Here is a 15477-nt window from a genome sequence, read left to right as displayed (position 1 = left end):
AGTAAAATTTATAAATTAAGTTAGTATTTAATTCACTTAGGAAATTAATCGATAAAATGTCGGTCCTCACATATACAGAGTCTGAAAATATTTTATATGACAGTATTCAAATTGCAAAGCTGTTAGACTTAATTTCTCTTCTGGTTGACTTAGTTCCTTGAATCATATGTCCGTCCATGTGTGAAATGTATTATAATGGAATGGATCATAGTATATGTAGTGAAAATCGGGATGATGGGGATGCGAAAAACATTTCTTGGCTTGATATTATTGGGTATCAAAACAGCACATATATCCTGTTTGTCCCTAGTTAATTTTTGGTTATTAACTATCAGATAGTTTACCTTTTTCACCTTTCTCATCTTTCTATGAACAATCATACAAACAATTTGTTGAAAAATCTCTCCAATAAGTTTAATGTAGCGGAAATACTGTACGAATTCCTACCAACAGTGTGAAAATGGATAAGCTCGGGTGATAACCCTGCTCACTCCCCATGTCTGGGTACTATTAAAAATCTACACATTAAACCTAAACCTAAAAACCGCAGAGACATTAAATTTTCCCACCGAGATGGTATGAGAGGGTTTTATGGCAGCCGGTGTGAAAATTGGACGATGGGCGTGGCACCGTCTACCTTTAGGTGAAATCACATACCTCGGGACACTTTTGGTATATTACATTCTTCTCATAATCCTATGTAACAGAGCGAAAATGAGCGAAGTCGGACTACAACCTCACTTTTAGCACAATTTTAAATTCCATGTAATTTTTTTCACTTTCCAGTACACATATCAAGAAGTAATATAACGGGATACAATATGCAACAATAAATCACCTTAAAATCAAAAAATTCCTAAACCCAATCAGAGCTGTTCAAGCCCCTAAGCAACGAATATGTGGACACCAAGATGTATAGTTGACTTTTGGCCGAAAATATCGGTCGATGTAAGGGATATACAATTATATTCAGAGAAAAACCTGACAGTAGTGTGTCTGTGTATCAAAAATGGGTTGAATGGATCAATACTTGTTTGAGCCCCCATATGTCTAATATATAGATTTTCGAACTTCCAGATGACTTTATGCTGGATACGAGTACGAGTATATCGGCCAATATTTGAGTTATCTCTATGAAAATTACAGAACTGACTTTACTCCATATCATTGGTGATTGTATGTGTGATATGGTATCTCAATGAAACTCAGAAAATTTTTTTTAGTAGACAAAAAGGCGGAATAATATAATGATATTTGTTTTTCTTACAAATTTTATGCCGGGCATGTCAGTCATTGTATGAGTTATACAAAGTATATGTACTTGTACGTTATATTGGTACCAATTTTATCAATTCTTGGCATCACGATCAAGAACTTAACTTTTTCAGTATGCGTTGTAAGAAACATATGTTAAATAAGTCAAGTTATAAATATATTTTCGAAAACTATGTTCTATTTTCTTCTCGATAGTATTAAATTTTCGAGTTTAAAAATTTAAAAAATTAGTTGTACATATAATCCAAAAATATTTTTGTTATTTATTTTAGGAGCAACTAGCTGAGCTGGAGGCAGCATTTGCAAAATCACATTACCCGGACATTTACTGCAGAGAGGAACTGGCCCGAACGACGAAGCTGAATGAAGCACGAATACAAGTAAGTTAGCCCACAATTGAGATGATGGTCGCACAATAAACAATTAGGCTCACCACAATTGCGCAACTAATCATAAAAAACATGCTAAAAACACAAACTCCATTGTCACCCGATCAGATATCTCTTTGTACTCGAATGTACACGTATGTATCACTTCGCTGTCCGTGCTAATCATGATTAGCGATTAGTCGGCGATTATTCCGATTCAATGCCTGCAACGCGTATAGCATTTGGCCGCAGTGTCGCTGTAAAGTGCACTCATTATTTTATTTCAATACAAAACAATTCGAACTGTTGACATCCGATTCATCGGCTTAGAAATCTATCAAAACCCACTAACATGCGTACATATGTACATCAACATTTACTCGCATATGTATGCGCATGGTTTGTCATGGATTTACACACGTAGTTCCCTTTGTGCCCCGCAGTTATAATTAATTTATAGTTTTATAATGACGCCAACCCTCGTTAGGGCGAAATACTTGTATGGCAAGTAAAGTCGATGGGTGGTGCCGTTGGTGAAGCACCCTTGCTCATATTACTGTAACACTTGTCGCTGGTACGCCTCAAAGTATGTTGCGTTATTTTAACTTGCTCGTGAATATTTCAGACCAGATGTAGACTTAAAAGCGCTTCTGTGCCGACTCAAATAGCGTCCGGCCAAGGGCAGACGGGAAGGCGGGCAAGGTTCGTCAAATTGCTGGGGTTGCTGCTCAATTTGTAATAGTACTGCCGCAATCGAAAATATTTGAACATTTGCAATAAAATATGGTTTTCGCTCGCTAATAAGACGGTGGTTAATGGTTGAAACCTTCAGAGTGTTTAGTGTTGTTGGTAAGAGTTGAAAGCTGATGACATCGCATCACATTTGTCATTTGATGACTTGATAATGCGCTTTTAAAACCTTATCACACTTTTAATCTGCGATTACCCATATGCACTTGCAAATATGTATATAGAACACATAAATATGTATATACTTTAAACAAACTTCGGTGGTTTTGGAGGATACTGTGAATAAGTGGCGTATGTTCCCTGAATATATCATAAGGCGCTCGGGACATGGCCCTTTTTTATTATTATTATGTTTTATCTTGAATTATATAAAACACAATGAAAGCTAACCAACCACAGGGCAAACATCATGGAATTGGGAAGAGATATGTAAAAATAGTTTTGAGAAACAATTCATCACAGCAATTAATTCAATATTTAAAGTACTACCATGTGCAAAACATTGTAAGACTTTATTCATAATTTTAAAATTCTTAAATTATTCTTAAAAAATCTATGTCGCCCCTCAAAATAATTTCGCTATTCCCAATACACTTGTGTCAACGTTTTTTCCCATCCTCGAAACAGTTGTTTAAGTCAATTTCCGGAATAGCTTTCAATTGACTTAAAACGGTTTCCCGAAGCGGTCATTTGACTTTGCTGAATAGCTAAAAGTCGAACGGAGATACATAAATCTGAAGAATAGATTGGTTGTGTCACGATATTGGTTGAAATTTTGCCTAAAAACACACGAAGAATCAAAGCAGTATGCGACGGTGCATTATTATGGTGTAAAAAGAAACAGTCATCGGCCCATAATTACGACCTTTTTTTTACGAATAGCTTCACGCAGATAACGCATAATACTCAAATAGTACGTATTTCTGGTTGATAGTTTGACCGGTCCGAAAGAATTCGGAGAGCACCACACTTCGATAATTGAAAAAAACTGTCAATATAACTTTGATTTTTAACTTGCTTTGGCACGGCTTCGACTCACCTTTGCCACGAAATTCGGCAGATTGGTGGTATGTTTCCGGTTCGTAAGCATAGATCCAAGACGCATCCCCAGTAATAATATGTTTCATAACATCCCGAAAGTCGGAAAGCATTGAGCGATTTTGGACCAATCGTTCATTCATTTTTTTTTAGAAATTTCTATGAAATGATCTTTCAAAATGAGTTTCACTGAACCTTCCGATAATCCAACGATGCCATTAAGATCTCTTACTGTTAATCGACGATACTCAAGCACCAATTCTTTTAGTTTATTGACTGGTTGATCATCAGAGGCCGTCCTGAACGTGGTTCGTCGTCAACGCATTCTCGATCCTCTTTGAACAATTATCACCGATGATCTTTTCCAACATTTTGAACGTTTCGGCACCAGAAATTTCACTCCGCCCACAAAATTTAATGGAACTTTGATTGTTAAATTTGTTCAATAACTTCCGGAAAAAATGTTTCGACGAATGGGTTTTCGCGCGAAATTGAAATTAAAAAGCAAACAAAGCGTTCAACATATTTGGCACTTGTTATTTAAAATATTTTACAATATCTTCTTTGGAAGTTATATTTATTATGATTTATCAAGCAATTTTGTAAACTAATTAATCCTAAAATCTGTATAACGAAATTATTGTGCTGAAATTGAAATTATGGGCAAGTCATAATTTCAGTACTAATGTGCCATGGGTTGTCAAACGTTTTTGACTCAATGTCAAAAACGCTTTTCATCCGAAATAAGATAATGAAAGAACATTCAGCCTGCAGCTAATCATACTTGTCCAATAATTCGAATACCAAACTTGGACAAATTTAGCTCGGAGAAGTGTCGATAATTTCTACAGACTAACGAACATCGGACGCATGGTGCTCAACTTTTAATGATAATGAAATTCTTAAATAAAATATAACTATATAAAAATTGCATAACTGAGCACTAGATACCTAAGATTTGTATTATTTTCAAATCTTAAGGTTTTCAGACGTCGTTACTTTCAAATTTTGTTAGGAAAAAATTGTGCACCCATTGCTCGGAGAAGTGTCGATAATTTCTACAGACTAACGAACATCGGACGCATGGTGCTCAACTTTTAATGATAATGAAATTCTTAAATAAAATATAACTATATAAAAATTGCATAACTGAGCACTAGATACCTAAGATTTGTATTATTTTCAAATCTTAAGGTTTTCAGACGTCGTTACTTTCAAATTTTGTTAGGAAAAAATTGTGCACCCATTGCACGCATTGTAGGCACTACTCAATATAATAAGATATTTTGTCAATATTCGCAATATTTAGGGACAAACATCAGGAATGGAGTCGGATGTAACCAAACATTTTATACTCAAAGACTGGCATATACATATGGTACTTTCAGAAGTTGGCAAAGCTTTTTACCGTGATTTGATTTGTTGTTGCTTTTATACCCTTTCTTGAGATAACAATAAAAAAGGCGTCAATTAGTTATATGACAAGGAATATCGATTTCTCATTTTTATTTTTAAATAAATATTAAATTTTTCACGTTACGACAAGCATATTCCATTACGTAGTTATCTTTAATGGTATATTCGAACAATAGAATTCTGGAATTTTCATTATTTTAACCGCGTTGTCAATAAATATGCTTAATTTTTTTTTCAGTTTTAAGACTTGTATTAAGTCATTGAAGACTTCAGAGTTGATGAGAGTGGTTTGGTTTAGATCCCAGAGAGAATTCGAAATGCATCTGCAGTCCGACTTTATATAGCAGCGAAAATCAAATCGGTCTAATTTAAAAAGAAAATATAAATTAAAAAGAAAATATTTTCGATTTGCAATCGTTCTTTTTCATAAACCTTTGCTTATAATATAATCATGATATTATCCACCTTATCCACCTTAGATATGTTATCAATCGTAAGTTTTAAACTCGTATATTGTGTTAGTATTGACCCGATTTTATCCAGTTTAGGAAAGAGGACATACTATTATTAGAGAGAGATGCTCTTTTAGTTCTTTAACATATTACAATATGTATATATCTCACATATTGACTGGTATATACGGTATAAGGTCAACCAGAAATTCGAATTCTTTATATATTATTAAGTACCAAATATGGGCGATATGGAAAGTATTTCATACAATTTTCGAAAAATATTCTTTTTGAACTTCAATATTTTATCTCAGAGTTTTACGGTTATTTTCGGTACGAAAGCACCTATAAGCACCCAGTAGGGTCCACTTCGGTATCTGAAGAATTAAAAAGTTAAGGTCCGATTTCGACTGTTTTGTGACGTGAAATGGCTTAACTCAGAGGCGCAAGGTGAAGATATTTCCGATAACTAACCTTTTTAATGTGTCGAATAACATGGGTACCAAAGTTCATCAAGATATTTCAATTTTTACTTAGGTTATCGCTTATACAGACAGACGGTCGGACAAACAGTTACTTGAAATACATGTCTCCTCATCCTGAACATTTATTTCTAATTATCTACAAGTATTTACCGAAAGAACAAACTAAGACGAAATAATGTGGAATAATAATTATTGCAAATCTACTTATAGATTAAAAACTAACAAAATGCTTTGTTACAAAATACAAACTGTTACTATGAGAGTTTTTAAATTCATAATTAAACTTCCCCTACTAATCATACCATAATGACCAGTGTAAATCCCAGCTTCTTTCCACACCCATTTATCATCTTGCTACGCGGTTATATCGCTTTGAAATTTCATCACACAACCAAATACAAAATAAACAAGGCTTGAATAAAAAATATAACGAAATGCTAAATTTGAAATTGAATATAATATGAAGGAAGGCGAATGGAAAAGGGAAGCAAACAGAAAATAAACGAAAAATTCCGAAACGTCGCGCAATGCGTATAAAGAAGGGAGCAAATCCTGCAGCTCAAGTTGACGACGCCGTTCATTGCGGCACACACATATACATACACTCGCAATATACCCATATTAATGGAGGTAGCATCAAAGACTATGATGGCAATAGCAATTTTAATGGTGGAGACGTAGAAATGTCTTAAGATGAAAGCCAAGCAAAATGGAAGGACGATATTATTTTTGTGTCGTTTTTTATATCGCATAATTTTTTTGTATGAATTTACTGAAATTTGAACATACATACATACATACATATATGTTCATATGTACGTATATATAGTATTTATGTATGTACATATGTACATATATAGTAAGTTGATGGGAGATTTGCAAGAAAATAATTTATCACAAAATGGGGTAGCTTAGTGTTGTGTCTATATTATTACTGTATGTGTTCGTCGTATTGCTGGAGCTTTGATGACAAGTAGATTGCGAAACAAAATAAAGCAATAAAATGCGGCAATGTCTGAGTCTTGCAGCGGATTCTTAGCGGTCTTCAAACGAAAAAATACAACCTATGAAAATAATGCATATTTTAAGGTATGTTCATTTAAAATTTTAGAGCAACGTCTGAAACAGTTAAAATTGTGTAAATTTACAGTAAATAAATCTACATTTTAGAAATGATAGCTAAGCTAAATCTATAAAAGATCTAGTAACAAAATCAATAATCCGTTCTTATTTCTTATTTGGCTTACGCGCATGTGTCTACACATACAAACATATCGTCACCTTAACTACAAGACAACGTAATATATTGATTAGGATTCTCTATGTCATATATACATATTAGCCGTGTTTTATTTGACCATCATAAGCTAATAGCTAAATCATGAATCATTAGCTTATTTCATATATTCGCTTAAAAATGAATTGTTTTGGCAATGCGAACAAGAACATTCTGCTGATGTTCAATTTACCGTGCGATTCTGTACTGTGATACAGTCTCAAGTCTCTAAATTTGAGATTTTAAGTTAGAGACAATTTTTGAGACTTGAGACGATTTTGCTATTCTGTAAGTGACAGTCACAAAATCTATTACATTTCATTATTCAGAGATGTTTTTACATTTGAATGAAAATAATTATGTCGATAACAAATATTAAATTTTCTTTAACATAGTCAAAAACATAATTACCAATAAAAATATAAATATATGTTCACCTTGTTTCATAATATTTACGAAATTTATGCAAAATTGATTTATTTTTAACCTTTTCGGTTTTGAGTTGCTTACAACATATAAAAAACGACATTCGATTAATATCTATGATGATCTCTATTCAGTATATTCAAAATGGCAAACAAAAGTTCTTTTTAGTTTTGTTACTGCTAACTATCTGGTCACAAATTTTAGACAATATTGTGAAACTAATGCTAGAGACTGTTTAGTGAGTAGTAACTAGTCACAAATTGAGACCTCAAAATGTCTCAAATAGAGGCTAGAGACTGGTTACAGAATCCCGCTATTAGTCTTCCATACAAAATAAGCTAATAGCTTAATTTGCTGGTCAAATAAAGCTCGCCTATTATGACAAAAAAGTACCGGAAATTGTAAACAAAACGCAAAATATTTAATTATTCATTCATAGAAAACGGGTTTCATTCTGATGATTGTCGACTTGTTTGCATAAGCATGTATCATCGACAGTTATAATGCACGCAATCGCACGATCAAGCATGCCCAAAAAGACCTGTATTCTTTTTGAAAAAAATTCAGCTTTATTGGGTGGAGTCGAGTTGGGTATTTTCATACCCAAAATATCCACCTAAAATTCCAAAAACATTCGCTAGAGATGTCGAGCTCTCTTCCCACTTCAACACTTTCATGACGATTTTCACTATATACTTAATTTTTTTTTAACATTTTCGTCAGTATAAGAGGTCGAACGCCGTCCAGAACGAGGCATGTTTTCAACGATCTCACGACCTTTGAAGGCTTTGTATCACTCGTAGGATTATGTTTTTGATAAAACTGAATCACCATAAGCCTTTTCCAACATTCGCAATGATTTCGTTCACGAAATTTGGTTAGAAATACAAAATTTTAGACACATTGTTTGTTCTATAGTTTTATCCATTGTAAAATTCGCAACGCACTACTGAGGTGTACCGACTTAAGCAGATGCTGTAATCAAACTAGTTGCCAGTTTGAGCCCCTATTTGGCATAATAATCAACGTCAGCTCTACCAACTTAGTTAAACATATTTTTGAAACATCATTTACCTTGGAAATTTAATTATAATTTCCGGGTATCTTTTTGACGCAATAGAGGACATGTCAGCGCTAAGACTTACTTTAGTTATTGAGGCTGTTGAGGTTTGATCTTACGACTTACCGAATTCCCTGAGTTACGGCACCCAGCTTCGTCAACTCGGTAGCTTTTCTTAAGTTTAGAGTTGGCGGCAGAAGGAGTTTGTAAAAGTGTCTGAAAGAGTGTTTGTGTACAAAAAAAATAATTATCGTACTGGAAATCCAATAAATAGTTAACCTCAAAATAGTTCATTGCTTTCATACATATTTATATTTTATGTAGAAAATGGTTGTGATCTAAAACAGAACTTCAACATATGCTTAATAAGACTGAAGATTTTAAAGATATAATTTGAAAATATTTTGTCCTTACATTAGGCTCGAGAGCGCTTAACTACCTGCAGGGTAATCCTGTACACATTTCATGTGTTTCTCTGTAAGTTTGCACGAAATTCATTTCAACATTTACTGCTGCCGATTTGCCTCATCCCCCTTGGGGTGAAATTGGGATCCGTTCCATCCATTCCATCCATTTGCTAGTTGTCTGTTCGTCTGTGTACTAAGGGTATATTTGTGTTCGCTTGGCTGCTTTTTGCTTTCAGGAATGGCGGATTTAACTTTGCAATGTTGGGAAACAGATGATGGTGGTGGCGTTGATGGCGATGTTGATGTTGATGATGGTGACGATGGTTATGCGCCTGTGCATGAATGAATGTGTAGGTGGTTCGTTGGCCGGCGGGCTAGCAGTCGAGTGGGTTCGTTGGTTGGTTGCTTGTTTTCTTGCTTGCTTTTGCGTAGATGAAAATGTGTTTGTAACTGAACGAATGGTGGGCGGAGTAACTCAATTAAGGATCCATTTGATGGCGCACACACACATATACACACTTGCTTATTTGTATTAAAACAAATATACAGTCAATGTAATACATAGCTACATATGTACATCCAGCAAACACTCATATACATACATACTTATATACATACATTTGTATAGGAAAATACAATTTTCGTATTATTTTTCCACTTTCTTCTCTCTACGTTTTTCCACATATTTAATTCACTGGTTGCCGATGTTATCATTTGCCAACTGACTTTAAAGCGTTCTAACTGCAATATTTATGTAAAAACCAAAGCTAAGGAATACCCATATAATTCACCGTAATTATTTCAGTACAATTTGAACGTTCGGTCGGCGGATGTATTTAAAATTAAATGAAAACAAATTTAATTTCACGGTTTGAACTAAATTATTTGTTTCATTGACCTACAGAGCTGCGACTTCGCATAAAACATTAGATAATTGAATAGCACACCTAACTCAGGGGGAGATCTCTCGCTGTTCAATGCGGAGAACAGGTTCAAGTTGATAACTCAACATTTACGAATACACTTGGAGGGGCTTAAGTCTATAGAAAACAATGTTTTAATAGCGGTAAAACTGCGAGCGTGATTCTTTATAAAAATGAAGTGCTATCAATTCAATCGATTAGGCAATCAGAGGTGACTACTAGCACTCGCTATTTTTTCGCATAACATGGAAGAGCAGGAGATTTATTAAAAAATGGGCATTTTACTGTTTATTTCTGCACCAGACGGAGCCAGAACCACGTCTATCTTGAAGTTCTAATTTCTGTCGATGCGGTTGATCTCTCATCTAAAATCTTAACTGGCCTATTTTATAATAGTACCAATGAAATTACAACTTACTGCCTTGGGTCTTCGTCGAACCTTAACCTGCCCTGTTGTGATTCGCATAGTCACGTATTAAAGTTCTTGCTAAAATAAAATTGGATATCGACGCCATTTTAACTCTACGAACCGTTTCAAAACTTTTAAATTAATATTTCTATTAAAGTACTAAAAAATAAATTCGAACACGTGATTACCTCTCTCTTAGTTGTCTGGAGGATAGCAAAACAGAATCGTCTTACTCGTTTTAGCCATGCTGTTCTCCCTTTTACATTTTACAGCAAATACAGGTACAATGTCATTATAAAGTAAAAAGCCTCTGAGTAAAAATACAATTTTTAGAAATGAAAATTTAATTTAACGAGAAAGAGTGTCACATTTTTGTGTTTTCACTTGTTTAGTAAAGAAATATTATTTTTGAACTAAACTTTTACTCTAAGTTCCTTAAGTCCCTTTATATTGTTCCTCAAGAAGGTAAATTTTGACTGAAATCATATCGCAGATATTTGAGTTGGACTGAGTTCAGTGTTTTTGGCGAACCGCTCTATTAACCGGAGGTTTCTTGATATCTTCAACAGAAATTATGGTTTTATTTGTGATATAATTTTGAACGGTTTAAGTGCATATTAAATTTTTCACCAAACCTCTTTTTCTGCCCAAACCTGACAAATCAGGTTTGAGTTTAGAACAGCCCTTTAAATAATGTCATAAGAGCTTTTAATATTTATGGTGATCATCAGGACCGTCAAAACTAATTTCTTAAACTTACCATTCCTTATCATTCTTTAATATTTTAATATTTTATAAAAAGTTTAATATTTTTATAAAAATCGACACCTATCTTTTTTGGTCCTTCAGCTAGATATGCACCACTGCAGTTCAAATTTGTTTCCGGAGTAGAGAATTTCGATTTTCTTATCAACAATCTGGCATAGTTGCAGGGATTATAATGTTGCTTCATAATCATATTAACTAGAACACATTTTATTGTAAATGAAATATATACATATATGATATTTGATTCTTGATCAATAAGAGATTTTAAATAAAAAATCTGTTCTTTTTCCAAAGGTTTGGTTTCAAAATCGACGCGCAAAATACCGAAAACAGGAAAAACAGCTGCAGAAAGCTTTAGCTCCATCTGTGATCCCCTCCTGCAATGGCATGATGAGGAATATTCAAGGATATGGTGTATCACGTGGTTACCAACCCTATCCACATCATAACTCGATAAATCGATATCCACAGGTATGATTTTAAACTCATTTTTAACAATTTTTGCAGAAAAATATTTACCACTATCTTTTCCAGGACTTATTTCAAATGGGCGCTTCCTCATATCCTGGTATGACACAACCTTTCACAATGACGCATGGCAGCAATATGGGTTCCGTGGGGGTGCGGCAAGATTCAATGGGTATGTTTATTATGTTAAATAGCAACATTTTATGTATATATGTGTGTGTATGCTATGTGTTATAAGCCTAACCAACATTGCTGAATTAATTGCAATGAATAGTGAGCTCTAGTTAGAAAGATAATTAAAGCCAGGAGTTTATACAATTATATTTTTGCATACATATTCACATGTGTATCAGTATATACATATGTACTTACACTAATTTCGAATATACGAAGATTATAAGATGTTCTGCTTGAACAGATAAATCAAGAAAACTTCTTATGTTCAAAGAATCATACATAAACATATATTGACACACACAAAAATATTTCTTAGCAGGAAATTATGCATTTATTTTCTTCAATTCATCATATATGCAGAAAGTCTCATTCGCATTGGTCGCATTTCCGTTTCTTAAATTGAAGTTCCTCCTTGGCAAGGCATATTGGCAAAGCACCGAAAGCGTCTTGAAAGTACATGCAAGACTACATCCTTAGTAAGACGACGAAAACCTTAGACAAAATCAATTATTTGGCGTTTCGGCACCTAATATAAAGGGAAATGAGGCAATTGCTTACTTCATTGAATTTGATTATTCCGTTTGGCACATAACTGATAGTCATTATGCTTACATTATTGCATTCTCACTTATATACAAGTATGTACATAAGTACATACATATAAATGTGAACTTACACATATGTCTTATTAGGTATTTTTCAAATATGAACGCGTTGAATCGATTAATTCAATAAAACTAAAGGTATTAGGCTACAAATTGCATAGCCACGGTCTGTCAGCCCTATTTTGCGGCCGTGTGTCGCCACGAGACAGTGACCAGTAGTCCGATGTTCTATAGAGTGCCAATAAGAATTTCGTGTACTTCCAATCTACCGTTTTGCGCATGACATTTGCAGTTTTGCACCCAAGAAGTGCATTCCATCGGGTTTTGATTCTCTTTGCCATGCTTCGGTCCAGATCATTGTGTAGACAATGCGCGGGTTTCCCAATATTTATCACGTTTTCAGGTGTTAACCGTACACCATTCTTGGTAATCTCGTCCACTATTTCATTGGCCTCGATGCCTTTGTGGCCTGGGACATAGTAGAAGTGAAGTTGCTTGCTTCTGGCAACACTTTCCACTGCTGCTCTGCTACTCAAGACACTTCTGGCCGATATGCGATACGAAGTTACTGCCAGCTCCGTGGCTTTCGCAATGGTAAAGACCTCGGCTTGAAATATTTACTATATATATATCCAACGCATCAACCCCATCGTCCATTTTCGAGCCATCCGTATAAAGATTTATAGTGCATGTAGCTAACATAACTTTACGCCAACCATCTTCTCTATATTTACTTTGAACAGTTTAAAAGTGGGATCATGTAGTCGGTGTTTGCCAAACCGCCATTACCCACCGACCTATGCCCGAAGATTCTATAAGAAAATTCCCCTGCAGCCAATAGTCGTCCCGCCGATTTTGCTGCGCAGTTTTCACCGAAGTGGTCTATAGGTGGCAGGTTTAGTATCATTTCAAGAGTCGCCGTTGAAGTTGTTCTTAAAGCTCCCGTTACACACAGCGCAGTGTCCTGTAAACCCTTTCCATTGGCTTCCGGTAGTTGGATTTCCGCATGTCTGCCCACCATACTGTTGCGTAGATTGATCTTACAATAGCTGTGTAGCATCAGTGCATGACAGAAGGAGAGAGCCGCCAGGTTGTGCGGAGCATTTGCCGACATGCATACAAAGCTTTTCTCACTCTTTCCTCAACGTTTTGCTTCCACAGCAGTTTGCTGTCCAAGACAACTCCAAACCTAAATAGAGGAATTTTCTAAATTTCTGAACTGCATTGGTCTGTAGACACCTATCCGTTATTAAGATGGCAATGTCGTCCGCATACGCCCCTAAATTAGGTGCTTTGCCGTTCAAGTTAACAGTGCTAAGGTTTGAAACATTTTTTTATGTTTTATTATTGTATTTGTAAAATTATGTTGTATTCTTTCTTCCTTACATATGTATCGTATATTGTTTCGTATCATTATTTTCTTCTATGATATTCATATAATATATTAGGATAATCTAATATACGGATTCTTTGTTTAGATTCGTGGATACTCCAATTTACCGCATAATTTAATTATTCGGATGAAATTTCCAGCGCTAGTTCAAATTAGAATTGTTACACAATAAAACGGTTTGTTGTTGTTATTAATCGCTAAGATTTTCAAGTGAATTTATCGCTTAGCAGATGCCACACAAAACAACAGAGTATTTTACGATCTTAATAAATAATTATGATAAATGCGAAACGTAAATGGCATAACTGCTTCATGCTTCGTGCAGGAAGTGATATTTTGTGTCTTTGATTCTTTGAGTGGAAAACTGTTTCCACATTCCCTTCTTGCTTGCAGCTGCGGCACCTACTTTTATAATACGATACAGCGACAATTTTAGCCCATGTTCTCCAAAAGGCTAATGTCCCGTGATAGTAGATGTATTATAAGTTTACATACGCTATTCCGATAGCAGGTCTTTTATTAGTTTCCTATACATATGTACATACAGAAGTATGTTCTTTAATATTAATTGGTCGTATTCGCTGCCATTAGTATTGAAGACGTTATTGACGTTAGATATCAGAGATAGAGCTTACAATCGCAAACACTAAAATACAAAATATGTAACCTAGTAAACGCATAAAAATTTGACTAACATGTACATAAATGCATTTTTATATTTCAAGGTATGTCACCGGAGGATGAATGGTATAACAAAAGCTTATCAGCCTTACGCATGAACAGTTCGCACCATCCTAACTTATCTGCGCCAATGCTGCAATACCAAACATAATCGAAGACTTTTGACGACTTCTTTTAAAATACAAATATGGAGCTATGAAAAGAAAATGTGGATCCTGTATTTGTATTTTAAAAGAATGCCGTCAAGGGATGAGTTACTAATGTAGTAGGTAGAATATGGACAGTGCCACCCATGTTAGGTGCAAATTTGTTAAACGTTTTTTAAAACAAATCGCAATATCAAAAATAGCATGATCAAATGGAAAGTGAAAAAATAATTTGTAAGTCCAAAAACAAAAATAAAGTGTATATTATGATTAATTGTGAATGTATATACCTAAGCATAAAGCTAAGTTGCGTATCGAAATTATAGAACATAAAAATGGATTTCCACATATATTTTAAATATGATAAATATTGCCCAAGTTTTTGTGGATTTATAGCGGGATTCTGTAACCAGTCTCTAGTCTCTATTTGAGACATTTTGAGGTAAAGTCTCAATTTGTGACTAGTTACTATTCACTAAACAGTCTCTAGCGTTAGTCTCAAAATATTGCCTCAAATTTGAGACCTGATAGTTAGCAGGTCACAAAACTAAAAAGAACTCTTGTCTGCCATTTTGAATATACTGAATAGAGATCATCATAGATATTAACCGATTGTCGTTTTTTTATATGTATGTATGTTGTAAGCAGCTCAAACACGAAAAGGTTAACAACAAGAAAAAACGTTAACTTCGGTTGCACCGAAGCTAAATACCCTTCACAGGTGCTATAGTAATTCGATCTGAACAATTTCTTCGGAAATTACATTATTGCCTTAAAAAATAATCTATGCCCAATTTCGTGAATATATCTTGTCAAATGTGAAAGTTTTCCATACAAGAAATTGATTCAGTTTATATGGCATGGAACGGCCGATACTACGGACGGACCACTATAGTCCGTAGTATCGGCCGTTCCGACAAATGAGCAGCTTCTTGAAGAGAAAATGACGTTTGC

General features: G+C 34.6%; 1 protein-coding gene across 1 annotated transcript in view; it reads left to right on the top strand.

Annotated features, from left to right (window-relative positions):
- The window catches only part of LOC105222662 (homeobox protein unc-42), a 28011-nt gene extending 12806 nt beyond the window's left edge, over window positions 1-15205 (top strand). Inside the window, exons 3-6 of the mRNA XM_011200072.4 lie at window positions 1548-1655; window positions 11348-11524; window positions 11588-11693; window positions 14422-15205. Coding sequence (XP_011198374.3) covers window positions 1548-1655; window positions 11348-11524; window positions 11588-11693; window positions 14422-14528 — 498 coding nt within the window. The 3' untranslated portion in view covers window positions 14529-15205. The remainder of the gene's footprint in view (window positions 1-1547; window positions 1656-11347; window positions 11525-11587; window positions 11694-14421) is intronic.
- Window positions 15206-15477: the final 272 nt, after the last annotated feature.

This window comes from Bactrocera dorsalis, chromosome 4 (assembly GCF_023373825.1).
Source record: "Bactrocera dorsalis isolate Fly_Bdor chromosome 4, ASM2337382v1, whole genome shotgun sequence".
Lineage (NCBI taxonomy): Eukaryota > Metazoa > Arthropoda > Insecta > Diptera > Tephritidae > Bactrocera > Bactrocera dorsalis.
Note: the sequence above shows the minus strand (reverse complement) of the source record. Positions and strands in the feature narration are given on the sequence as shown.